Source organism: Protopterus annectens, chromosome 6.part1 (assembly GCF_019279795.1).
Source record: "Protopterus annectens isolate FY-2018-M chromosome 6.part1, PAN1.0, whole genome shotgun sequence".
NCBI lineage: Eukaryota > Metazoa > Chordata > Ceratodontiformes > Protopteridae > Protopterus > Protopterus annectens.
In genome coordinates, this window is record NC_056738.1 from 180,075,688 (window position 1) to 180,103,449 (window position 27,762).

Genomic DNA, 27,762 nt, shown 5'->3' on the forward strand with positions numbered 1-27,762 from the left:
AACTACAGTTCCTGTCTTGGAAGACTGCTTTCCTTATGGCCATAACCTCAGCAAGAAGAGTATCTGAGTTACAGGCCCTTATGGCAGTACAGCCATTCCTTATTTTTCATCAGGACAGAGTTTCATTGAGAACCAATCCTACATTTATGCCAAAGGTAGTATCCAGGTTTTCATTAAATCAAGCTATTCACTTGCCTACCTTCTTTCCAAATCCACAAAACAAAGGGGAGAAACTTCTGCACACCCTGGACATACACAGACAGTTGCGCTACTACTTGGACAGAACTAAAGGTTACAGAAAACTGACCAGCTGTTGGTAGCATATGCTGCTGGTACACAAGGAAAAGCAATTTCCAAACAGACAATTTCAAAATGGATAGGGAATTGCATTCATTTTTGTTGCTCCTTTCATGGAAAAACTGTGCCAGCTAACATTAGACCTCATTCCACGAGAGCCACAGCCACCTCCACAGCCTTCTTAAGAGGGTGGCTACCAAGGACATTTTAGAAGCTGCTACATGGAGCTCCGTGCATACATTTGCCAAGCATTACAATTTACCTTTATATTCCAGATCCAGAGCAGGCTTTGCTACGGCAGTCCTGCAGGGCATTTTAGCTGCACCATCCTTTACATAGTTCCTCCACCCCCAGATTGGCTATGGTATTCTACCCATATGTGATGACTGCAGATGCATCCTTGAAGGACATAGTACAGTTTTGTACCTACCATAAATGTAGATGTCCGATAGGTATGCATCTGCAGTCAGGTTTACCCTCCCTCCTTCCCCTCTGTGGTATTTCTTGGGTACTTAACCCCTCTTATAGCTAGCTGGGGGGATCTATTATGGTGTATTTGTTTTTATATTATTGTGCATGTTTGGATTTTTAAATGCATCTCTCCAAATTTAGCCTTCCTTAGAGGGCACCTGGCATCTGGGGCAAGAAAAACTGAGGAAGATGGCGTCGGCTGATGCTTTTATACCCCAGATGCTCTGACGTCGGGGAAAGTGCGACATCAGCCGACGCTGGACCCAGACTTTGGAATCCGGCCGACCGAAGGGCTGCCTGAGGCAGACAAACCCATATGTGATGACTGCAGATGCATACCTATCGGACATCTACATTTATGGTAGGTACAAAACTGTACTTTTCCATCAGGACTAACCTATCCTTCATGCCCAAAGTGGTGTCCAATGTAGCTCTCAACCAATCCATTCATTTGCCCACTTTTTTTCCCTGACCCACAGAACAAGGAGGAAAGGATCATGCACTCTAGATGTGCACAGACAGCTCTGATTCAACCTAGACAGGACTACATCCTTCAGAAAGTCTGATCAATTGCTGGTTAGCGTTGCTGCAGGGGGAGAGGGCAAAGCCATCTCCAAACAAACAGTTTCCAAATGGATAGCACACTGCATCCATTTCTGTTACAAGCAACACAGAAAGCCTCCCTCTAAGGGGGTCAGGACTCGCTCCACCAGAGCAGCCTCCACCTCTGCAGCTTTCCTCAGGGGAGTCCTCACCAGGGACAGCCTGGAGGCTGCCACCTGGACATCTGTTCACACTTTCACCAAGCATTACCACCTACCTATATTTTCAAATTCCAGGGCAGGCTTTGCAACCGCAGTCCTGCAGGACATACTAGCCAGCCCCAACTCTACTTGACTGCCTCCACCCTTTTCCTCAGGTTTGGGAATCAACCCAAATGTGATGACTGCAACAGTGAAACACGAAGAACATAGTACACTTGTCTACACTTACCATAAATGTAGATGTTCAAGTGTATTCACTGTTGCAGTTCTGGTTACCCTCCCTCCATTCCCCTCTTTTTTCTCTCTCCTTACAAGGGACATTTTGGTATTTACTTTCCACTGGTGGGGTTCTTCGACCAGAACCTGGCTCCCCCTTGGGGGCTCCTGACAGGGCAGGAAAAACTGTAATGGCTTCGGCTGCCTTACTTTATACTACTGACGACCTGACGTCAGTCCTGAAGTGAGAGAAACCGACGCAGAAATACTGAGCCTCTGATATTAGGGCCAGCCGAGCACTACCCTGGCAGGGATAACCCAAATGTGATGACTGCAACAGTGAATACACTCGTACATCTACATTTTCGTAAGTGTACACAACTGTACTTTTTTTGGTTATTTTCTTGTTTTTTTTTAGCCTTCAGCTCATCTGTAAGTTTACAAGTTGCTTTCTTGTAGTTGTAAAGACATTAGCAAAGGCTTTTGGAGGGAGATGAAGTTTATAAATTCAGGCAATTAATCATGAGAGGGTTGAGCATTGTGTACTGAGTGAAATTTACAAAGATTCTTTTGTGCATCTGCTAAGTCAGTTACTGCTTTTACTTGGAGATATGAAGTCTGGAGGTCTAAGCAATTAGTTGTGAAGTGTGAACACTGTAATTTTACCTTTAAAGATAAATTGACAAGCATCTCTGTGGAAAGATAAGTGGCTGTACTGACCCGATTCAACTTACCCTCATACCTTCCATGCTTTTGTAACCTCTTTCCCTTCTCCTCCCATCTATTTACTGCTTCTTACTTTCTTTAGCTTCTGATACATGCCAAATCATGTGTACTGCATATATTGTACTTACTACATCATGCCTTGTAAATTATAACTGCTTAATACGTTTTATATAATGAATATTGCTCATCTGTTTGTAATTGTTTCGTGTAACATAATGGAGCTTTTCTCCCCAGGTCTCTGCTGAAAAAGGGCTTTCTGCTCAGACAGACAAACCCGGCCAACAAATGTAAAACAAATAAATAAATAAAAGTTTTAAAGGGTGGTGAATTAGTTATACTTGTAGCTGCCTCTCTCCTGCAGCTTTAATAGTTCATTTAAAGGTAGCCAGTACAGTTTTCTCTTCTGGCTAAAAGTTAATGTTTACTGAAAGCATGCAAGCTTTTTTTCACATCTTAAGGGAGGGGGAGAGGAGTTACCATGAGTAACCTTAATTTTAGGGTACATAATGCCTATATGTGTAGCCATGCATTTAGAGTGATTGTCCCCATCTGTAGGAGAAAACATTTTTTGAAAGTGTACATAATTTTGGATGCTTGATCTGAGGTGAAAAAGTAACTAAATGTTCAGAACCCTCATCTCCACTTTTTTTTTTTCCATTGAAGCAAAACATCTAGAAAATGTGACATGGGTTCAGATGGAGATGAGAAGATGCAACTACACAAAAGATAAGCCTGTGAAACATTAATGTCTGCATGTAAGCTAAAGGTTGGAAATGCACATTCAGAAGTTCTGTTATGTAAAATAGGTGGGAGTAGTAGCTGTCATAATAGCTACTCTGTCCATATCATGTAATGTAAATGGCCGTATTGGGCAAGGGGGGAAAAATTATATATATATTTAATTATATTAAGGTGAGGGGCGCCACTGGCAACATTGCAGGAGACACGAGAATTTGACATAGGCTTTTAGGGTGGACGTTTAGTAGGATTTGAGGGACATAGGAAAAGGAAGTAATGATATTGATCGGTGTAGGGACAGTAGTAGTGAAGGAAGAGGAGGAAAAGGACAGTCATGATGTATTTGTGGTGGTACTAGATTATTGGCAGGGGAGGAGGATTCCTCCTAATCTCCCCTGCTTGACAAGAATTCTAGAGTTCTGTACAGGCTGGGGAAATTTATCTTTGCATCTTAGTTGTCTTAGGGCACTAAGTTACGTTACTCGGATACTCTACTTTCCTAAAGATTTATTGTCTGAAATATTGCATGCAGACAAGGGCCTGCCCAATTGCATCCATCAGGGAGAAGCTCCTCACCAAGGCTTCAACATGTTTGACTGTGAGTAGCCTAATGCTATGAATTATATGCAGTATAAAGGGAGCTCTGAAGGCAGAACTATATGGCTTTATCCACTTTTTGAAACTATTAGCTGTGCTGTATGTTTTTTTTTGATGATGACTGCAAAGAGGCATTCGGGAATGCACCTTATAAAAGTCTCTCTGTGTTTCAGTCTGATGTTCGTATTCCCAGGGCATTTAGAAAAACAGTTTCAGTCACTGAGGCATTATTTAATTTTCATTAACACTCCGTTTTTCAAGGCACAAAAGAGCTTGGGACAAGTAGTTTTTAGCGTAGATTGCAGAGTTGATAATGGCATGGAAATGGATTTGGGCAGTCATATATCAACCAGGTACCAGTAATGCCACTGGCCTTGTACCTGGAGGAGACAGTAATTCCAGGAAAGTAGTGGTCCTACTTTGTGGTGGTTTTGACAGCATTGTCAACTCCCATTTGTGTCATTTTGTGCTGAAAGTGGTATGATGAGATTTTTCTACAGTATTGCCACTGGTGCAAAACTTCCTCTTTTACAAGTGAAGAAGGTGATGCCACTTGTTCCAGAAAGAACCATTCATTAGGTTTCAGCAGACTAGTGATGACAAGGTACTATACCACATAATTCTTTGTACCCAGAAAGTTGCAGGGCCTCACGCCCATTCCGAATCTGAGCAGCCAAAATGCCTTCATCCCTAATGAGTCCTTTCACATGAGATGGTTTGCAGTGTGACAATGTCTACATAGAGGAAATTGGTATTTACAGTACCTGCATATGAAAATTGCCAGTGTACCTGTAGCTCCCCCAGCTCAAAAGAGGAGACGGTCATTTTCAGTCAGATCCTTTCCACTAGGTCTCATCACAGCTCCCCTGTAATGTAGATAAGCCACCTACGATGTCTAGCAAGGGGAGTCTGCCATGAAGCTTAATAAAAACTGAATTTTTCTTAAGATGTATGAAAGCTATCCATTTACCCTAATTCTAGATCTGCTTGGAAAATTTGTTTTAACTAACACTCCTTTTCCCTTTTGAGTAAGGGAAGGGCTGTTGGCTGAGTAGTTGCATCACACTTTTGTTTGCATGATTAAAATTGGAGAGTAGAGGAAAAAGATGCAGGGTTTCCAGAGAATAAGGAGAGAGAAAGATAGACCTGGATACTTTTTAAATTTTCCTAACAGGCATGCTTAATGATCCCAATGGTTATTGATGGCAGAATTTCCCAAGCAGCTCTTGCTTGTAATTGTAGGTACGTAACTTTTGTTTGCCCCACCCCCACCACCACCACACACACACTTTCACTTTTGAATAGCAAATGAAGTGCAAAAAGGACAAACAACCTATTTTGCCAGAATTTTTTTGTATCCCCCACTTTGCTGAACTCTTGAAGGCATTTTTATTCTGAGGTTGTCACATTGCTAAGCAGCTGGATAACATCTGTAAATGTGCATTTTTTTGTTTGTTTTTACATTGGATTCTTGCAATAGTCAGTTGTTCTTACCAGTTAAGATATTTTATGCATAGTATTGTAGGGTTTTTTTTCAGTCTGTAGCACATGTAAAAAAATGTTAATGAATGCTTTGTTTTTTTATGTTACTGCTGTTGTCATTATGTATGGTATCTATACCACAGGCTGAGTTTGGCATTCAGGCCGAGTCTCCGAGCTGCACATCTTTCTCCCCTTTGTGCATGGTGAACACTTCCTTCCTTTTGTCATTATCAATTCCCAATATAAAGAGGGTGTCTTCCGTTGGCATCTTCACATCTTTCTTGTCGTGGGAATAGATTAATTTCTTAATCTTCTGTTGGCCCTGTTCTCTTGATTCTGACTGAGCAGATAAGTACTTTGTTGGGAACAATTTGCTGCACTTTGTTGAACAGTTTTCTGTTTAACTGTTTGGAAACCAGTATATGATGTAGCATATAGTATGTCTGCCCTAGAGAAGCAAAATAGGTCCATTTGGAAAGGACAGATTCCACATTGGAGCTTCAGTGACTGTTTGTATTGTTTAGTGCTGGATCGTAGCCTTTCTAATGAGATTTCTAAATGTTTTAGTCATAAGATGATTCAGAGAAGGGAAATAGCCCTCTTGTAGATGGAGATGAGAGTTTCTGCCATTTCGAGGCTTTCTACCAAGCTTGCAGAGTTGTACAGCATCAGGGCAGTGTGGATATCTCTTTGGAGAAAACAAAGCTCTTGAAGAGGGAGAACAGATCTAAAAGCAAACTGGAGGGCGAGGCTTCTAAGCTGGTTGTTTTGTTAAGGCTCCTTAGGTAGGAAGGTGTTGTGTCCATGGAAGCACTTTTGTAACCCTTGGACCCAAAATGTAATGGTGTGGAAGCCCTTGGCATTGTCCTTCTGGAGACTGCCATGCCTGCTGGATTAAAGTCAGTGTTTTCTGTCTGAAATGGACAGTGATCCCCTGATGTGCAGCTTGAAGCATACATTACTTCCATGATTATGGAAAGGAGGGGGGCTGATAACTCCATATGATTATCAGAGGGATGTCCATGTTTGTAAGCTGGAGAGTAGGGGATAGCTCTACAATTCATAAATTGGCAGCTGCTTCTCAACCATGGTTGTCTACCATGTTACAGCAGCTTCTAGCTCAGGTGGTTTGTCTATACTCTCATAGCCCTCCCTCGCCATGATTATCTACAGCTGGCTTAGGACTTTGTATAATTTTGTTCATGGTTGACAGCCAAGCCTTGTCCAGCCATCTGCGTCCGTGAGTCCTTGCCTTTAGAAGGAAAATCTGTGTCTGTCCGCAGTCAGCTGAATGATCCTGATTTTCTTGGATTCTGAGGAGGAGTAAGAACTGGATTAACAGATCCTAGCTGTTTTTTTTTTTTTTTTTTTTTTTTAATTTTGACAGATATTGAGGACACAATGTCCCACAGATCTCTCTTTAAGGACATATCAAAGCACTTCAAATGGTAGCCAAGGGAGCCTTTTGCTGTCCAGCGAAATGATGCATGGATAAGACTCCTAAGTATGTGGCAGCCCTTCCAGACCAGAAAGCCTTGCTTGATTTCTCTGATAGGGGATCATTGGAATCCTATTGTAAAGAGTCTCATCAGTTTTGACGGGGGTGTAGGATGCTTATATCACATAGAGCCATATTTTACACTGTCAAGTGGCTAGCCCTGCCATGGTGCGCAGTCTGTGATGTGTGTTCTCTGTTGAGGATCCTGTGCACCACAGTAGATGCCCAAAGTGGTTGGTCAGTAGAACTCTTCCCCCTATAGGGCACCTTGTAGAGTCTATGCTGCTGTCCACAAATCCGTTCATTGGTGAGATTCAGGTGGAAACACTCGGCATGTTTTTCAGAGGTGGGAGGAACCCCACAGAGGTACTGGAAGAACATCAAACTCCAAACAAGCATTGGCTAGAAGTCCAGATCAAACCTTGTACCTTGTGCATGGGAGGTGAAGGCCTTAACCATTTTGCCAACGGGTATTTGGTCTGTCACAGAGGGGTTCCCAGTGGAAGTGGGTGTGCACCAGGGTTCAGCTCTGAGCCCACTGCTGTTCATACTGGTGATTAAACTACATTAGCAAATTGGTTGGGGGAGACAGATCGACAGAGTTGCTGTATACAGACAATGTGGCATTACAGGCAGACTCTGATCAAAAACTTCAACAGAGGATAGCGGAACGGAATGCAAAACTGAAGGCATATGAGATGAAAGTAAGTACAGATAAGACAGTGATAATAGGAAATGGGAGAAATCAGAATAAACTGATAATTGAGATAGAAGGGAAGAAAGTGGAACAGGTTAATAGCTTCAGGTTTCTGGGAGGTGTGGTTTAGGAGAAGGGAAGTCTGAATGAAGCTATAATCAGAAGGGCTGCAGCCAACTGGCATAGTGTCAGGTGTAGTGTATGACAGACAAATGCCAAAGAAGCTGAAAATTAAAGTGTACAAAACAGTGGTGTGACCAGTACTACTGTATAACACAGAAATCTGTAAGTGGAAACCAGGGCGTCCAGCAAAGAGGTGGATGGACTGTGTGAGAGAAGATCTGTGACAGTCTGGTATGAGTGCTGAAGAAGCCAGGAGTGTCTCATTGAATCAAGAGAGATGGAGACGGTTAACATGCCCCCCCCCCCGACCCCATATAGAAAGTTGGGGAAGGGGGGGCTGCTCCTACTGATGATGTAGGATGCTTATACTCTTGTACATGAACTCAGTGGCATATTCTACTAAGAGAGTTGAACTTGGCCCAGAGGTAATTGTATGTTGGGTGGGTAGGCAGTTTAACACCTGCAGAGCAAGCTGGAACATACTCACTTGAGTGAGGGGCTGTTAGTGTGGAATTGCCTCCAGTTTAATTATAAAGGACAAATCCTGTGAAGCTGTTTTTAGTGAATGCAGTCATAAATTGTAATTTGCCTAATTTATGAGCTTTGTGTATGCAGGGTAATATAGGTACTTTGACAGAGATGTATCACTGCAGACTTGCATTCTAGTTTTGTGCTATGAACCAGATGAACTGGTTTGGTTGCTTCAGACTGTATTCCCTTTCGTTAGCTTCATATTTTGTGATGTTGCCACGTTGCCTTCATTTGCAGACTAAAGATTTTCAAATGGTTGCACAGCTCTTTTAACCTTTACACTTTGAGTTAATAGACATAAGAATTTTCTGACTTGGAAATTTATTGAAAAAATGGTAATTGCCTTTAGATTTTGTACCCCTGGAGCCATCCTCCTTTCTTACCCACTAACGTTTCAGCTTTAGACATACAAATGCCTGCAAAGTACATCTTGAAGGTGGAATATTGATAGTATATTTGCATTTTTTTACTGGTTTCATTGCAGATTTTTATTTATTGATTTGTTCATTCTTTGTTAACCAGGTTAGTCCCATTAGGCCAATAGCCTCTTTTCCAGGTAGGCCCAAGGTGGTATTTATACTACTAGGGATTTTGCAAGATCATTGGGGAGCTTCCCCTACTCTTTTCGATAAGTGCTGTTGGATCTTTACATCGTCCTGAGCTACCACCAACTCAGGCAGATGGGGTCTTGATTTAATGTCTTATCTGACAGACTGCACTCAGCAGTGTAGCAGCACAGAAAAAAAAGCTCGTTGAGCAAGTGAAGAAGCAGTGTAGCAGCACTCAATTTATCTGGAGTGGGTATAGAACCCCACAGCCTTCTGCACCAAAGACGTGTGTGCCACCTTTTGGGCCACTGACACTGCAGAGTTTTTTTTATATTATTTTTATTTTTTAAACCCAGTTAGCTTCCTTGGTAGAGTGGTTCACTTGGCTGTTTTGCATGTTTCACAGATCATATAGGGAAAATCTTAATAAATTTCAGTTTACAGTTTTCTATCAGCTGTAATGTGTTTTTCCCCTTTTTGATAGCAGCTGGCATTAATAGCCGTTTGTGAAATTATAAGGCAGAGGCAGGCTTTTGTCTGAAAGTTGAAAAAGGAGTATCCTTCTCAGGTCAGATTGCTTTTGGATTGTACCATGTCTTGTTCTGCTCTCATATTTTCGGCTGCTTAAACTGTTTGCTCTGCATTCATTTCCATATGATATAGTTCATATTAGCATTGTGTCAAGTCTGAAACCTTAAACTGTCAGAATCACATTGCCTTTTAGTATAATTTGTATTTTTTGCTGCATGTTTGAGAGTTAAGATAAAAAAATAAAAAAAAAAAATTAAACTATTGATTTAAGCAGCTGTATATGGAGTTGGTTTAGTTTGATTCATTTGTATCCAGGTAATCTGGGGAAGAGTTCCTTCCTGCTGACTCAAAACCATAATGGCATAATTGTACACACCCTGCCTGCACCTAGTGTGTATACAGATAAGTTGCTCGTACAGTCCTGTCCTTTTGAACTTTTAATTTCATAATGGAGCCTCGAGGAAAGGGTTGTCTGTTCATTACTTTAAAAGTTTAATATGAATTGAATATCTACACTCTTATCAGTATCTTTGTTTACATAGTAATTTAAAAAGTGAAGGCTTCAGCAGTCATTTTAAAACCTAAAAGACACTTGCACAAAAATGATTTTGGAAGACTGAAGTCTTATTTTTTCATTTAATTATACAGATGGTGAGCCATTCAGAATCTAAAACGAATACAAAGTCTAACATGTTACGTTGTCCTGCTGATGAGCAACCTCATGTTGGAAATTACCGGTTACTGAAGACTATTGGCAAAGGAAATTTTGCGAAAGTCAAACTGGCACGCCATGTTCTAACAGGAAAAGAGGTAATGAAAATTATGGAAGTCATTTGCCACTATCTGTAGTTGCTGACCTGCTTTAATTCTTTTGTGTACGTTTCTGGTTGGATTTTTTAATACTTAGGGTGAACTTTCAATTTTTTGGATATAGGTTGAGAATACTTGGTTTGACTTGTCAGAACAGAGTAAATGAGTTTTAAATCAGCTTCATACACTGGGGCTTTGAGAGGATATGCATTTGTGATCCTCAGCCCAGCCTGTATTTGTATTTTGGATGACTAATCATTCAAGTGCCAGAAATGTACCCACTGTGTACATGCAGAAGTAGGATGCATTGCTGCTGAGTTTTGTGATGTGTAGGAAATTTTGCTGAAGGCTTTTTCCAGGTGAGAAATTTTAAATTCAACCATTTGTTTTAAAGTCTAATATTTGAAAGGAAGTGTGTGTGTGTGTGTGTGTGTGTGTGTGTGTGTGGGGGGGGGGGGGGGGGCTCATTTCCATGGTGCAGCAACCTCCCAGTTGATGATTTTAGTGGGTATGCATGCAAGGGTTGCTGTCTCCTGCTTGGAGGTGAGGTTACTTTTCCATCTGTAAGAGAAGCTGTTTGTAAAAGTGATTGGACTTTACATAAGTTTTGCAGTTTGGTATCTTTCCAACTAGTTTAGATTTGAAAAATAAGTAGGATCTGTCTAAGTTCTTTAGGCAGTACATAACACAGTCTCTTCTGACTTTGTCTGCTTACATGATCTGGAAGAACAATGTTAGATTAGATAATCCTCCAAATCAAGTTTATTGCTTCTGTTTTGTTGAGCTTCAAATGTAGAATCTTGGTGGTTATTAATGATAGTCATGAAAGCAGATTTTGGCTTACTGATTTCATTCTGTAACCTAGCTATTTGACAAAAGCAGAAGAAGAAAGTATTCCTCAGAAAAAGAAATTGACAAGAAATGCCAGCAACAATTTGATGTAGCCAGGATTCTTCATCACAACTGGTAGACTTAGAGTTTTTTTTTAATATTTCCGTATTTCAGGAGACCAGTATTTTAGTCTTGCTCCTTTTGCTGGTTCAGTTTTGTTACTGGTGGCGTTGGCACACCTTGAGAAGACAGATTGACTGGAAACAATGAATGAATGTATAGAATGTCCGTGATTAGTGTGTGTTAAGGTGCTTTAATTTTCAAAGGATTTTAATGAGATGATTGCCAAAGTTTAGAAACTATTTAATTTGCTGTATCGTTGCTTATTCATTTACTTGTGTTCCCTTTGGTGTTAAATATGGAGAGCTTTTGTTCTGTGTATATATTCTTTAAATGTGTATTATTATTACAGTTATGTCAATGCTGTGATTGAAAATGCTCACCTACCTTATTAGAGAGGGAGAGAGAACTGGAAACTGCTTACTTCGTTTATTCTCTTTTTTGTGTGAGCAGTTTGTTCCAGCCTCACTTTTTTGTGATTATTATGTTTATATGTTCTGGTCCTTACTTGTTTCTGTAACAATCTGTTTCTGAAAGGAGTCCTCAGCCAGGGTCTTGGGCGCTACTGGTGAATGCATCCTTCTCATAGAAATACATTCCCTTTCCCCTGTGATCAAAGGTCATACATATCAAAACAGAGTTTATTCTTGGTTAGATTTGGTGTATGCTGATGGCTTTGTGATACTGAGAGGGGTACATTTAATCTGAAGGCAGCAAGGTTTATAATAGGGGACTGGAATATTGTGAGAAATAACTTGAGTCAAATGAGAATTATTACTTTTTAGCATTGTTTTTGTGCTATGTTGTTCCCCTGTGCTAGCTGACCATGTCCATCTTACCAAGCTCCACCCACTGCCCCACCTCCAGTCTTATTTCTGTTCGGTCACTTCTGCTGTTACCTGTTACCAGCTGCACACTGTAGGAGTGAAGAATGACTAGTCACATCATCTCATCTTTAGCTAAAGCATCTGCAAATTTACCTTTAAGGGCTTAGGTGTGTGCAAATTGTTTTCTGAAATGTGAGCTGTGGGTTCCCATTCAGAATTGGAGTATTGAAATTGTGATTTTCAAGCAGCTAGAAAAATCCCAGAGGTTCTTAATTAAAAAGATTACTGGACTAAAGACCCTCATCTGATAAAACAGGATTGAGCTCCTGTCCCTGTATTCTCTTAGACTTGTATGTGATTTATGGTCTAGGATTATCTGCTTCTAAGGACTCAACTCTCCCTGATCCCCCAAACTTCCACAAAAGAAGTGTGATTCCACAACAGCACCCAAACTAAAAACTTTAATCTCCAGCAGTAAACCAATTCGACTTGCTGGAGGGACAGATTGATTACTCGGTGCTTCTGCATGTCAGGAATAAGGCTTACCACTGAAAGATTGAAGCATATGTATGTGATCCACAGCTTGGTATACACAAATCTTTGGCCGATGTTTCCAGTGACCTTGCATGCTGGTGGCACTGTGCAACATCAAAAGCCAAGATTAATACAGTCCATTTGTGGGATGTGGAGTCATTATGCAAAAGTGGATATGACCAGTAACATCTGTCTAATGCTAATGGACCAGTGTGTAATGGATTGTGTAATGTATATATTGAATGTTACTTTATGTAGTTGTGTAATATAAATTTTCTTCTGTAGCTCATTAACTTGTTTATTTGCAAATATTGGTAATGGAAGGAAGCACTGTAAGCATACCCACAAACCACTACCTGGTATGAATATGTTAATGTTAGAAGCTAGGGAAGCCAGTGACAGAGAAGCGCTGTAGTTCTGCTTCATTCTTAGCGTTCCAGGAAGCCATGGACTTGCAGGATTGCTGGAAATGGTTGACAGAATGTGTATGTTGAAGTGTGGGCCAAAGGAGTATGCTTTGATCCTTTATTAAGCATCCCTTGAAAAATCTTCCATTAGTTTAAAAGCCTAGTCTTGTTTTAGTCCTTTCTCAGTCTTGAACCAGTCTGTCATTCCATACCCAGTTTTACTAGTACTTTTTTCTGTTGAGAGATTCCTTGGGAAGCAAATAAGATGAATTAGTATCTACTTTTCTCTAAGAACATGCCACATTTTGTTTAATGGTAAAAAAACTTGGAGGCTTTAGAGTAGTCAGTAAAGCAGAAGTAAATTTTATTGCGTTTTTCTATTCATTAGATGTTGGCAGTTTGGTGCCTCTGCTGCTTCTAAAGCTAGTTTATACTTCTGACGAGGGTGTGTATGCTGCGTTAGACAAATCAGATGCTGGAATCAAAATTGCTAGGAGAAATATTAATCTCAGATTTGCAGATTAAACCTCTTTCATGGTTGAAAGGGAGGACGAATTGAAAGTTTGCTGTGAGTGAAAGAAGAAAGCACAAAAGCTGGCTTAAGCTAGTTTGTTAATCAGCATTAAATGGGGAAGAAGTCAAGACAGTGAAAGGCTTTATTTTCTTGGACTGCGGTGATTGCAATTGTGAAGTGTGCTTCTTGGAAGGGAATGTATGATAAATCTGTATAATAACCTAAAAGAGGAATGATATATATATATATAGTTAAAGTTACGGTTTTCCTAGAAGTACCATAAGACTTTGAGAATTGGACTACAAGTAAAGCTGTGTATGCCTGAATGCCAAAAAATTGATACTTTTCAACTGTGGTGTTGGAGAAACATTTTGAACTCTGTATTCTGCAAGATCATGTCAAGTCAGTACTTGAGTAGGTAAACTCAGAATGTTCACTGGAAGACCTGATGATAAAATTAAAACTTTGGCCATATATTGCAAAGACATGGTTCACTAGAAAAGACACTGGTGCAGGGAAGCCTGTAAGACAAAAGAAGTGGGTGACAGAGGCCAGTATGAATAGACAGCATTACTGAAGTAATGAAAACAATTTGCAAGAACTTAAAAAACAGTTTTGAAAGACAAGCTTGGTGCGCTGAAGTTCTTGGTCACAAAGGACTGAACTCCTGTAAATGACTAAACTTCAGCAACATAAAAAGACAAGTGTGATAGTTGGATGACCACCTGTACATTCATCTTGGACCTTACTTGTTTTGTCTTTCTGAAAACATGAGGTGCCTTATGAAGGTGGGTATTGGCAAGGTGATATGGTCTTTGGACTGTCTCCACTTTATAAAATCAGTGCCTCTGTGAATCTTTAGAAGAACAAAAAGTTAAGTGCAGACAAGGCGAATAAGTACTAATTGCCAGAGTGCAGTATGGCTGAGTATTCCCCCATTCCAGGCTGCACAGTAAACATGGAGTTAGCATACGTATGTAACAGTGAGGTTCAAAATTCATTGTTGTTGGAGTGGCATCGCACTTTAATTTTTGACCTATCAGGACTTGCATTAGCTGGTCTTACAGTTCAGATAGGGAGCCTTGCATTCTAGCAGCATTATGCAGGATTTGTGATGTTTGCCCATGACTTACTGCTTTCCCAAGTCTTAAATTAATGTACTCAGAGTGATTGCTGTTGAGTGACAAGTTTTTTGATGCTGAAGAGTTTTTGCCTCGTGGTGGCAATTTCGTTATTGCATTGATTTTAATATATCCCTCTAAAATTGGTGAACCATTTTAACAGCCAAGAGAAGGTCAAAGAAGGATGCTGCCAAACATCTGGAGCTCCTTGTGCTTGTGAAATGTGCTACCCCTTTAGCTTGTGTATAATATTGCTGCTAAGACACACCCACCTTTTCAGGTTTTCCATTTTTTTCTGTCTGACCCCCCCCCCCCACCCACCCACCGTGATCAGAGCTCCTCCTAATGTATTTCAGAAGAAAGACCATCTGTTTAATTTCAGAAAAAGATAAAACTTTTGAAGATGGCGCTGTCCCTCAGCCTGTTGTCAGGGACACCACGTGTTTTGCCTGTGACTGGTTTATAAATAGTTGCTACTTTCATTTGGGCCAGCTCTTAAACCTTGCGAGTTTCTGACATTAATATTAGAACCCTGGGGTATTCATTAGAATCCTAGGCTTTGCAGTGATGGAGGTTGGTTGATAAAAATACTCCTGACTTGTGTGTAAGACTAAAGGGACTAATTGCATTTTCACTGCTTGCATCTTGCTGTCAGTTATCCTTAATCAAGAGCTTCCAGTTTCTAAATATTTGTCTAGTGTCTTTCTTCATATCCCTAACCAGATAACAGAATCCTTTTCAGTACATATGTGTAAATACTTTATCATGTCCCGAAAAATATGGATATTGCTGAATCAGTTTGTGCATGGTTTACCACTATAGCTTTTAACTGCATTTATTTTATATCCTGAAAAGACCTGAACAAGTTTTGCAGCTCTGAAATGTCCTTTTCAGTATATCATTTATACAGTACAAAAATAATATCAGCAGATAAGGCTGTATTTTCTTGATTACCAAACCAGTTATATCCTTGAATTTGTTTCTAATGGCTCTAGTCTAAACAGAGGTGGAGGAGGACTTCTCTGCCTAGTTGCATTGTTCAAACACAGTTTGCCAAAAGGGAGCCTTCCCATTTTAATTTGTGCCTGTGACTTTTCATATCTCCTCCATATTAAACTTGTTCTGTCCTCCTCCTCATAATCAGCCCTCCTTTTCCCCATTCTCTAAATGGGATTGGGGTGTCACATCAACTGTCGCCACCTCTGTCTATTCAGTGTCACTGTCTTTCCTTTGAGAATCTTGTCCGACTGTCTCGGGTCTTCCCTTAGACACTTCATACATCCCTTTGCTGGATGTCCTTATTTCCTCTTGCCTTGTTTTCTCTCCCAAATTTTCAAGTCGCCTTTTGCTTTCCTGCACATGTTTACAAACCAGTGTAATCTGCTCTGTTTGACCTCTGCAAATGGAGTAATTTTCATTTTTCTCTCTGTCATCATTCCATTGCATGTCCCACTGTGGGCATCCTACCATCCATCTCAAGCACTTTAATTTCCATCCCCTGTAGCTTCCTCAGCTGCTCTGCCTTCACTGCTTAGAAGTACAGTTTGCACCACTGTTTTAAATACCTTACCTTTTAGCTTCTTTGGCATTCTTCTGTCATACTCCATGCCAGTTGGTTGCAGCCCCTCTTATTCTTTCTTTGACATCCTCCTTCAAACTTCCCTTCTCCTAAACCACCCCTCCCAGATACTTGAAACTGTTAACCTGTTCCACTATTTTTCCTCTTCTATCTTCAGCTTCTTCTGAGCAGAGTCTGCCTTTAATACCACATCATCTGCATGCAGCAGCTTTGTTGTTATGGCCCCTCCAAGCTGTTTGCTGCTGTAGTTCATTAAAAGTATGAAAAGTAGTGGGCTCAAAGCTGAACCCTGATGAAATCCAACCCAGTCTGGGTACCCCTCTGCGAATCCAAACACTGTTCATACTTCTGTCATTTGGGTCCTTGTACATAGCTTGCACTAATTCTGCCAATGTTTTTGGGACTTCATACAATGGCAGTATTGCCCCAAACAGCTGCTGTTGTACATTGTCATATGCTTTCGTCAAATCTAGGAATGCCCATTTGGACCCTTTCAGCTCTAGCTTCTTCTCCAATATTTTTGTCACTGCAAGCATTAGGTCAGGTATGCAGCATCCTGACCGGAATATGAACTGTTCAGCTCTCATTTTTTCTACTGTTTTGCACATTCATTTATCAGTCATCATCTCCAGCATGTTCATGACTATGGACAGTGTAGAGCTATCAAGCTCCTGTCGCACTGCATGAATGTCCCCTTCATTCTTGTACACTGGTGCTAGAATGCTTATTTTCCAGTCATTAAATAATTTTTTTCTCTTTATACTATTAGTACTCCCCCGAGCCATTTTTCTCAAAACTCACCGAGCATCTTGATTATATCTGCTTTGACCTCATTTGAGCCTGCTGCTTTCTCTAACTTCATTTTCCTTTTCTAGGGTGGGCTGTTTCTTCTTTCATTGTAGGCTGTGTATGGGCAGTTCATCTTTTGTGTGGTGGTCTTAATTCAGAGGCTGCTCAAAGTACTTTTTCCATCTAGCTTTTATGTCCTGTGACCTAGTGAGCAGGTTGCTGCAGGAATCCCTTATGAATGGTGTCTGATTATATTTATCATTCTCAGCTCCTGTCTTTAGCTTGCAACCTGACAGTTTCTTTGTGCCAATCTACTGAATTACTTTCCAGAAGCATGTAGAATGTCTGAATGCGAGTGGTACAGTTGTGTTAATGAGAAAATCCCAGCTAACTCTATCAGATGCTTTCTCTAGATCAAGACTTGCCAACAGTAGCTGTGTGTTCTTACACTCCTTGCTGTAATATTGAGGATTACGATTAGGTCGCCGATCATAACCTGATTGTGTTCAAGACGTGGATACCTTGAGAGGTAATCTTGGCTTCTGTGTCGATAACACATAACTAAAGGTTATGATCAGAGACATTCAGCATTCTTCGTAGTGCATGTAGCTTTTTATGCTCCATGTACTACTACTTACGGGGAAAAAAAAAAAACACTCAAATGTTTTACTGGCTTTCAAAGCCATAAACCACTTGGCGAGTACTGTCAGAAATACACTGTAATGCCTGGATTTTTGCCCCATGTTTGGTATGTTTCGGATGAAATTCGTAGTTTTCGGACAAATTAATGAGGACTGAATTCACAAAATAATGATATACGTTTGAGTTTCAGACTTCACTTGCATTTTCTGAAGGATGTGAACACATATCTGTTTTTGCCAATTCCTAAGTTTATAATAGGAAGTCAGGGGCACATTACTGGTAAGGATAGCAGGCAGAACCAAATCTGCTATATTTATTCTGCCACCATCTTTGCTTGTTAGTACTTACAGGTTTAACTGCCTAACTTGAGACCCGAACATAACAAGTTAAGCAGATGGTGTTAGCATCTGTTAGCTGGGTCTCTTATTGTAGCAGCGTTTAACAGATTTGTCTTTTTCCAAATATCTGAGTGTAAAGAGCATGCTGCTTGCACTATATATATATATATATATATATATATATATATATATATATATATATATATTTTTTTTTTTTTTTTTTTGAGACTCCCCACAGCTGCCCCCCGGACCTATGTCTACTGAACCAGACTAGCCTTCCCTAGACTTTCCCTGACCTGTGTTCAGGGCTGATGAGATCAAAGCAATATTACTACTGCTGAAGCATGCTTTTTGTATATGTAGCTGCGTTCCCTCGCCCTTAATTTAACCTGTTGACATGTTTGGGAGGTGCATCCATTTGGGTGTACTGATATATTGTCCTTCCTCTAGTAACTCTGCTACTGCCCTGTCCCCCTGAAGACAGTGCTCCCATATGTCCTCATCTTGCACTAGGTATCAGCCATGAAGTACACACAAGTTTAATCCCTGTCCCTCAAGTCTGCATGTATTGTAAAGCACACAAGCTGCTAATCACTCTTTGGTTGTCTACGTGGTAGTCAGGGGCTGTATCACTGTACATCAGTGGTGCAGGCCGAGTGTTAAATGTTTGCCTGCCCTCCAAAAAAGGCATAGTGATTTCATATCTGTCAGTTCTATAATATCGTTGCCAGTCTCTAAGCTGATGTAAGCATAGTCCTTTATAGTTATGTAAAATCTAAATGGGTCTCTATGAAGCCGTATCTGAAGGGTCTTTACTCTCTCTCTCTTGATAGTGCATCTGCCACCCTCCCTTACTTTTTTTTTAAATGTTGATTAGCAAGTCTTTCTAGCTAGCTCTTTTTCACTCTTTACCCTTTTAACTTGTAATCCCCTTTCAATGGCGACTCTGATTTACACATTACGTTTTCTTTTTTTATTTCATCTCTTTCTGTGCTAGCTATTTGTTGAAGCCTCCTCTTACTCTGTCCTGGGCAGAATCAAGTCTATAAATATTTCCATTTGTGCCTTTTCTTGTTTTCCCACAAGTATATATTTTCATAAATTTCTAAAGTAGTGTCTTGGTGGAATTTGCGAATATTTTCTTGTAAGCTCCAAGGTTGGCTATAACTCTTGCTTTAGTTGTGCTAAAAGTTTTCGTTTTCTAAGAGTTATGAAAAAAATAGTTGTAACAGCAACCTTTCCTGAATTTGTGCATATTGTCCAAGTACTCCCTTGTTTTTTATTTCAGTTGTACATTTCTTTTGTGAGATTCTTCTTTTGCTGTAACCTTTGTCAACCTCTCTAAATTATTCCTATTACTTCTTTCCAAATCTGTCTCTCTTATTTCTACCGTAGTCCATTTTCATTTAATCCAATTTATGTATCCCCTCTGAGGTAACGTCTTCCTATTCTAATAATCTTCTGTAATAAGTAAAGCACCAGTCTATCATTTCTATATCATTAACCAACACCTTTGGCGTATTTTGTTGATGCATCCTCTGGTAAAGGTATTGGATAAGCCTCTGACTTTTCTATTAAATGCACATGTTCCTGTGAAATATAATGTCTATCTTGTCTAGCCCAGTTATTGTACCTTGGGATATAATATGTAAATTCTGTCAGAGGTTCCTTCTGCTGAATTAATGTTTTCCATACGGAATATTTTCATAAATTTCTTAAGAAATCTGCCCTCTTTTGTTATATTTCTTGTTCTAGATCCCAGATACATCCTAACAGTTGCAAATAAAATTCCATTCCTCAGCTGTAAGTAATATTCCTCCAAAATTTTCTTAAGCTTGCTAATGACAGTTTTTGGTGGAATATAAATACATGCCAGCATAATAATCCTCCTTTGCCATTAGTCCCTTACTACCATAAGTCTGCCATTATTGTTTTCTCCCTCTTCTATCACAATTGGAGCTTCTCTAGTAATTTAGTATAATTACTCCCATTTTCTTTTGTCTCTGATATTCTGCTGAATGTCTGTCTTGAAATACTTTCTTTATCAAACTTGCATGTTCGTTTCTTTCCAAATGTGTCTCCTGCAGGATTGCTGTTTGCATTCTGCATTTCTTAATACAATTTCATACTCCATTTTTGTCTATACTTGTAAGTCCATTTATGTTCCAAAGTAATATGGATATCATTATGTCAAGTTATTTTTTTTCACCTGTTATATAGGACAGACTTTTTAATGCATTTCCAGCTTTTGTGTTACATACACACACTAATATTAAGCAGATTGAATTTTTGATACAATTGTTTGTCATTTTCATTTGAACCTATGTCACATTTTTCAAGACTTTCTGTTTTATTGAAAACCCACAAACAAAAAAAAACTATATAGATTTTTAGAACAACCTCATGACATTTTAACATAGAACAGACCCACAAAACTATGTTCATTTTCAAAAAATGTTTAACCCTCCTGATAGAAACAATTGCCCCAAATCAACAGCTGCAGTCACAAGCATTACCTAACCTAAAATTAAGTTTACCCATGCTAAAGCATATGTTATAGCCAGTTCTCCCACTTAGACTGATTGCCATCTGTTCTTTTCTTAACTCTCTTCCCCTTCCAGATGCGAAAAACTGATTGTATGCTTTCCGAAAACATTTACTTTTAGTCTTAAGAAAAAGTTCACTGGCTATCTTTAAATAAAACTAAGTTATACACTGTTCTATTAAATGCATTGAAGTGCTATAGCTGCTAGGGAAGCTCCTGTCTCTCATTCACTTCCAATAATTTCAACCTTTTTTTTTGTTTATATTGAACTGCTTGTCCTTGTACCTTTTAGGTTTTGCATTTTCTATGGCAAATGATGCTCAGAACTCTCAGGATTAATTGGTTGCACCTGCAGACTGCTTGTCTCCATGGGAACATAGTGAGCAATGAGGAAAAAATGGCTAACAACTCTGCAGATTACATGTAGGAGGCTTTTTGTCAATTTTATTCAGATCAAAACTGAATGTTACAATTGCCTTCAGCTGGAGACTTATTGATTCCCACTGAGCAGTCACCGAAGGAAAAAATTAATACTGCATGTGCAAGAATCTTGAAACTTCTTGTAGCTTTCATAATTTTGTATTATTTTTCAAGCCTACATGCATACAGAACACTTGTTTTTAGGATAAACCAATGGAATTAATCTAGACGTTCATCTGTGCAAAAACAAGAGAAAATGTCTTGCCTCAACATGTAAGGGAGCACTCTGTTGGAGTCTCTGCCAGGTTGTGCTTAGATGGGATCAGGGAATTTGCCCTTCCCCACTGTAGACTGAAGTTGACATATATAATTAGCTAGGAGGGGTGCTGTGGGGCTTGCTACCTCCCTTTGAGAGAATCATAAATGTTTTGTTTCATTGTTTTGGCTTCCAATCTTTCAGGATAGATCGTTAGCCATTTGCTTGTGTACTTCTGTTTTGAAGTGCACCCACATATAATCAGTGCACATTTACAATCCCTACCCCAGCAGCCCAAGATTACAGCAAATTAACTTAAACTTGCTGTTGTCAAGCTTCTTCTCTTTATATTGTAATGCCTGTATTTCTTAAAACTACAAAAAACTTTTACTTTAATATTTTTATCACATACAAAATTACTGAAAAAATTCACCCCACATGTAAAATACCCCTGAATACATACTGCACAAAACCGATTTACTATGTAACATGTGGTTTATATAATAAAATACTTCATACAAGTAATGTTAAGAATAAAAAAATATTTTACTTGATTTCTTTTCACCTTTTAGTGTACTGCTAAATATTAATGATGCAAAGTGGGGTGTATACTTTTTATTCCCCCCACAAGTTTAACAAAGTCAAAAAAGTAGCCTTACTCAGCCACTTTTTCTTATAAAGCCATATTTCACAAATATGGTTGATGCTTTATAATGTCACATTAATTTCGGTGTTGCTGGTCTTTTTCCTGTTTATCTCCATCTCCCAACACTAAATTGTAGTTCAAGTCCAAGGTACTCCTGATTCTTTTAGTCCACTCCCGAGCTTCTTTTTCTGTCTCAAGCATTCTTCTTTGGAACATTGGAAAAGGTTTCACTGGCAAGGTGTTTCTGAGCTGTATTGTCAGAAGAATGAGAATCGGAATGCTCTTCTGTTTGAAGGGTCACTTTTTGTTGGATAACCCCTTGTATTTCCTCCTTAGCCTGCTCTGCCTCAAAGATGTCATTAATTCTCTAGGAAAAAATTTCTGAAGACAGCTGGATACAGCAGCATGAATCTCACGCCTGCCACTTGGCATTGCCATATTGCTGGAATAAATTTGCTTCCCTTCTTCCTGGTGTACAGTGAGCAATTATTTTCCACAAACACTCCGCTGTCTTCAACTTTTAATACTCTTAGCTTCTGTGACAGTTTTGTCAGGATCAACTGATGTCCTCCTATTCCTATGTTGCAGTATTCCACATATAGGTTTACCCTTCTTTTACGTGCGTCCAGCCAGTATTCCAAAGTTTTCAGTCCCTCCTGGTGCGTTGAACATCTGACGTGGCTGACAGGAATGTGGGCCATAAAAGTGACATCTGCATGCACCAGCCCTCAGAACATTTCACCCACCAGTCGTATGCCAGGTGTTCCTGCTTACCACTGACATCTGATAAAATAATTCAGATAAGTACCTCATTGTGGAACCTTTCAGGCCTTCTTACTGTAACGTTTGTTCATGTCATCTGGAAGGGGCAAGTGTAAGTGTGGCCAGCAGATTCCCCACAAAGACGTGCACGATCAATGCCTTTTTTGCTTAGGAAGGGAACATGACCACGAAAACTGCCCTATCTGTTCATAGGTGTGTACTAGACCAACGCCCCTGTAGCCTTTAGAAGCCTAGCCCATAGAAGTGCCCTGGCATCATGCCGCTGTTAGTTCCCAGTGCTTCTATCAAGTAGAGCCACTGTAAAGCGTTCGTCCCTAAAACCCTATGTTGCCACTTACAGGCCCTCATCCTTTACCTCGTGAACCAATGACTTAAGCAAGTCGCGCTAAGCATAGAAGGCGCTTCCGATGCCCCGACAGAACCACCTAAGAAAAGGCCCAAAACCACACAGGCTTCTCCTTTGGCTGCGCCTCTACCTTTCGTGCCTCCACCTGTGGCTGACATTGCTCTGGTAGAGAAATTGGTTCCCGCCAGCCAGGATAAAGCAGGTACCCATGAGGAGGCTGCACAATCTCAAGCAGATGGCATGTCCTTAGAGGCTTTACCGATGCCTGCTTCAGATGTCAATGGGGAACCTAGCTTTTCTGCGGGTTCGTCGAAACACGCCAGCCCTACTTCTGTCTCCGGCCCAAGGTCCACTCCAGTTTGGATGCCTGCGAGTCCTTTAACGAGAAAAGTAAAAGCCAAGCACCTTTCAAAACCACTTGAAAGCACCCCGGATTGGCAAGCTTTCAGTCAGAGTATCGTCAATGCCTTCATGGCCTTACAGCCTACCACTGCTGGGAGCCCTGCTATAGCCCCATCCACTCCTCAGCCCTAGGCCTCAGACTTCTGCCAGGGAAGAAGAGGAGGAATTCTGTAATTCCTCAGAGGACTCCCTCTCTTAACACCCAAATTTCCACCGTGACTCACCAGTTGAAGACTTAACCTTTACAGAAACCTTTGGGAAATTGAGAGACCACTTTCAGTGGGAATTCTCTGTCATGAGCAGAGTATTAGAGGTTTTATGACCTCATACAGATGGATAGCCCCAGTCCCTCTGCAATTCCGTCCATTCTGCCGGGCTTCTTGGGTGCCTTCTCATCTGCATCCCTCAATCCCGACTCTCATCCCCCTGCTCATCACAGACCAGAAAGGCTGTACAAAGTGGCTGAAACTGAAAAATTAATTGTGTCCCCTGCTGACCCAGCCACTATGTCCATTGCTACTGATAGGGCTACCAAACTTCTCCCTACCACTACCTTGCTTCCTGCTGATAAAGATAGTAAGACTGTGGAACGCCTAGGCAAGAAAATGTACACGTCTGCCACTCTGTCCTTCAGGGCCACTAACTACTAGATCCATATGGCCAAGTACTCTCTAGCCCTGCTAGAGAAAGCCACTAAAGATTTGGCTGACATTTCAGACTGTCCAGCCAAAGCCTCTATCGCTTCTCTCCTAGCTCTCACCTCCCAGGTGAACAGACATTCCATTAGGTGTAGCAATGATGCAGCAGAGGCTTCCGCTAGGTTGGCTGCATCAGCCTCTGCTCTTAGAAGGTATGCCTGGCTTCGTCTTCAGCCTTTGCCTGATAACTTCAGAGTGAAACTCATTGATGCCCCCTTAGATCCCTCTGCGTTATTCGGTTTCAAGTTGGCAGATCTCTTCAAATCTTTACAGCAAAAAGAGAAAGCAATGCAGGACCTTAAGCACCTGCAAGTTTCTCCCATACCCAAATTCCATAGGAACTACGCGACCAAGACTCTCTTCATTCGGAAACATGCACGGCCAATGCCTCCCTCCAGACCTAGGAGACCTTCTAGAAAGCAAACTCCCCATGACTAGAGCTTCCCCAGCCCCTAGCCAGTGGGCCCCCTTTCAGGATAAGGCAGGTAGTGTCTGACTACCTGCCAACTTTCCTTAAACCCTCTCACCCCTCCGCCTCTGTCTGTCCGACTCTCACGGTCTCCCTGCCTGGTCCCACATTACCACAGACATATGGCTTCTGTCCATCTTCCAGAATGGCTATTTCATGTCCTGGATCTCTCCTCTGGTAAGAAAGGGTACCCCTCAATATCCCAGCAATTAGCTCCACCTCCTAAAACCTGTACTACAAACTTTACAGTCCCAAGGCACCATAGAACCAGTGCCTTTGGAAGCAAAAGGGAAAGAATTCTACTCCAGGATTTTTCTGGTGCCCAGAAAAGAGGGACCATGGAGACCCATTCTGGATCTCTCACTGTTAAACCCATTCCTCAAGGTCCCTACCTTCAGGATGCTCTCTTCCCACCCTCTTCCCCTTGCTTCTGCCCCAGGGGTCCATGGTGACCATAGATATAAAGGATGCTTACCTACACATCCCAGTAAAACCCACCTTCAGGAAATACCTGAGATTTTTGGCAGGCTCTTCCCATTTTCAGTTCTCTGCCTTGCCATTTGGGCTTTCCACTGCCCCAAGGGTATTCACAAAATGTCTGTCTCCAGTCATTGCCTATTGCAGAACAAAGGGAATCCAAATATTCCCTTACCTAGACGATCTGTTGATCCAAGCAGACAATCCAAAAACCCTCCTCCTTCACACTCAGTTGCTTTTGACCCTTTTACAGTCTCTAGGGTTTCAGATAAACTTCCTGAAATCCCATCTGGAGCCCACACAGGACATTGTCTTCCTAGGGTGCAAGATTTGCACAGACCTCATGCAGGCCTTCCTGCCAGCAGACAAAGTGGCATCCTTGACAGACCACCTGCTCGGCATCCTTCATGTATCAGAACTGACTGCAAGACAATACCTGAGACTCTTGGGTTACATGGCAGCCACAAATACCCATGCTTCCCTTGTCAAGACTGCATATGAGAAAGCTATGGTGGTATCTTTGATCAGTCTGGACCCAGCACTCCCACCCCCTCTAGTTCAGAGTCCACCTTCTACCTTGCTTGAAACAAGAACTTTGCTGGTGGCTTTCACAACTGACCATGAATTCAGGCCTTCCTCTCCAACCTCCCCCCACCAACCCAGATCATGCATACAGATGCATCAGACCTGGCTGGGGAGCAACTCCAGGCACAAGACAGGTGCAGGGTTTATGGCAACATCCACACAAACTAGAGCACATCAGTGTCAGAGAAATGAGGGCGATCCTCCTTGCTGTAGAAGCCTTTTTCTCCTTACGTATACCAAGGCCCACTCAAGATTTTCACAGACAACACCACTGTCCTGTAGTATCTCAACAAATGGGGGGGGGGGCAAGTCGACTAGCCATGAGGGTATGGGAGCTAACCACTTCACAGGGGATGACCCTACAGGCAGTTTACATCCCCTTCCTTCACAGCATCCAGGCAGACACTCTCAGCAGGACCATCACAAGCTACCATGAATGGATACTTCACAGAGATATCTTCTTGGACCTGGTCCACCAGTGGGGTATACCTCAAGTAGACCTGTTTGCCTCCTCCACCAACAGGCAACTTCTGGTTATTGCATCAGGACACCAGACCCCAAGACACTAGCAATAGATGCCTTCTAAATTTCATGGAATGGCAAATTTCTGTACGCATTCCCCCCTTCCCATTGATTCAAAACGTGCTGCTGAAAATTCAGCCGGACCACCCAAAAATTGTGATGGTGACGCACTGTTGGCCAAGACAGCACTGGTTCCCCCTCTTACGTCTGTCCAAGGGCAATCACCACAAGTTATCCCCCTCAGTTGACCTGCTCACACAGAACAAGGGATCTCGGATACATCCACAGTGGCAGTCTTTGAACCTCACCTTGTGGCTGATTTGATTCTGATTCCCTTTAGACACCTGTACAACAAGGATGTGTTCAATGTCCTGCAGGAGGCCAGGAAACCCTATACTAGAAAATCTTACCTATCAAAGTGGAAAATATTTTCCTTATGGTGTCGCAGAAGACAGCTAGACCCACTGGAAAGTGACATCCCTATAATCCTGTTTTACCTGTAAGAACTACTGCAGACAGGACTGGCCTACTCTTCTATAAAAGCACACCTGTCCGCTATCTCTGCCTGTTTTCCCCTGGATCCACCCTTAGAATCTAGATTACCTTCAAAGCTCTTCCTCAAAGGGGTCCTTCATCTTAGACCTCCCAGGAAACTGACCACTCCTCCATGGGATCTCAACTTTATACTGGAAAAGCTTGCCCTGGTTCCCTTCGAGCCAGCAGCCAAAGCCTCCTTAAAGTTCTGCACCTGTAAAACTTGTCTTATTGGTGGCTCTTACTTCAGCCAGGAGGGTCTCAGAGCTACAATCTCTGATGGCTGACCCACCATTCCTTATCTTCCACCTGGAAAGGGTCTCCCTTGGGACTAACCCCTCCATGCCCAAAGTGGTGAATGACATATCCTTGAACCAGTCCATCCACCTACTGCCCTTATTTCCTAACCCTCAAGGGGATAGTGAGAGAGTTCTCCATATCCTAGATGTTCACAGACAGCTGAGGTTTTACCTCCATAAAACCAAGTCTATTAGGAAATCTGGCCAACTATTTGTCTCTTTCCTCCCCAGGGCTCTGTGGAAAGCAGTTGCTAAACAGGCCATTTCAGCCTGGGTCTCCAAGGCCATTACCTTTTTGCTACTGGTACCACGGTAAAGCATTGCAGGGATCTGTTAAAGCCCACTCCACAAGAGCTATGGCCTCTTTAGGAGCCTTTTTTAAGTGACTTGACAGTAACACTATCCTTGAAGCTGCTACCTTGTCCTCAGTACACACTTTCACCAAATACTACAACCTGGACCAAATCTCTAGGGGCAGAGCAGGATTTGCCAGGGCTGTCCTCCATGGATTCCTGGAGAGCTCTACGAGACCACCACCATATTCTAAGTGAGCTGTGGCACTTGCCCATATGTAGAATACTGCAACATAGGAATAGAAGGACATAGAAAAGTTTTGTGAAGTCTTGCATAACCATAGTTGTCCTTCTCTTCCATGTTGCAGTATTCCTTCCCACCCTCCTGTCAGGTTGCACTTGCTCCTCCGGGTGGCACTGGACAAGCTATGCCCTTTTAGGATTGGCTCCAACTGGGGCTTCTGTTCTGAGGGCTGGTGCATGCAGAAATCACTTTTATGGCCCATGTTCCTGTCAGCCACATCAGACGCACCAGTAGGGACTGAAAAACTTTGGAATATTGGCCAGATGCACACGTAAGAAGGGTAAACCCATATGTGGAATACCACAACATGGAAGCGAAGGACATTTATGGTAAGATTTTACACAACGTTTCTTTTTTGCTGGCATGATTGCATCCTTAATACAGGTCATGTCTGCTCTGTCAAGGGCAGGTTTTGAGCATGTGCTCTGTGTGCTCTTTCAGTTAATTTTGTA

General features: G+C 41.4%; 1 protein-coding gene across 7 annotated transcripts in view; it reads left to right on the forward strand.

Annotated features, from left to right (window-relative positions):
- The window catches only part of MARK2 (microtubule affinity regulating kinase 2), a 2,737,523-nt gene that overhangs the window by 513,049 nt on the left and 2,196,712 nt on the right, over positions 1-27,762 (forward strand). For all 7 annotated transcript variants that reach the window (XM_044075616.1, XM_044075618.1, XM_044075619.1 and 4 more), the window contains exon 2: positions 9,868-10,029. In XM_044075616.1, coding sequence (XP_043931551.1) covers positions 9,868-10,029 — 162 coding nt within the window. The remainder of the gene's footprint in view (positions 1-9,867; positions 10,030-27,762) is intronic.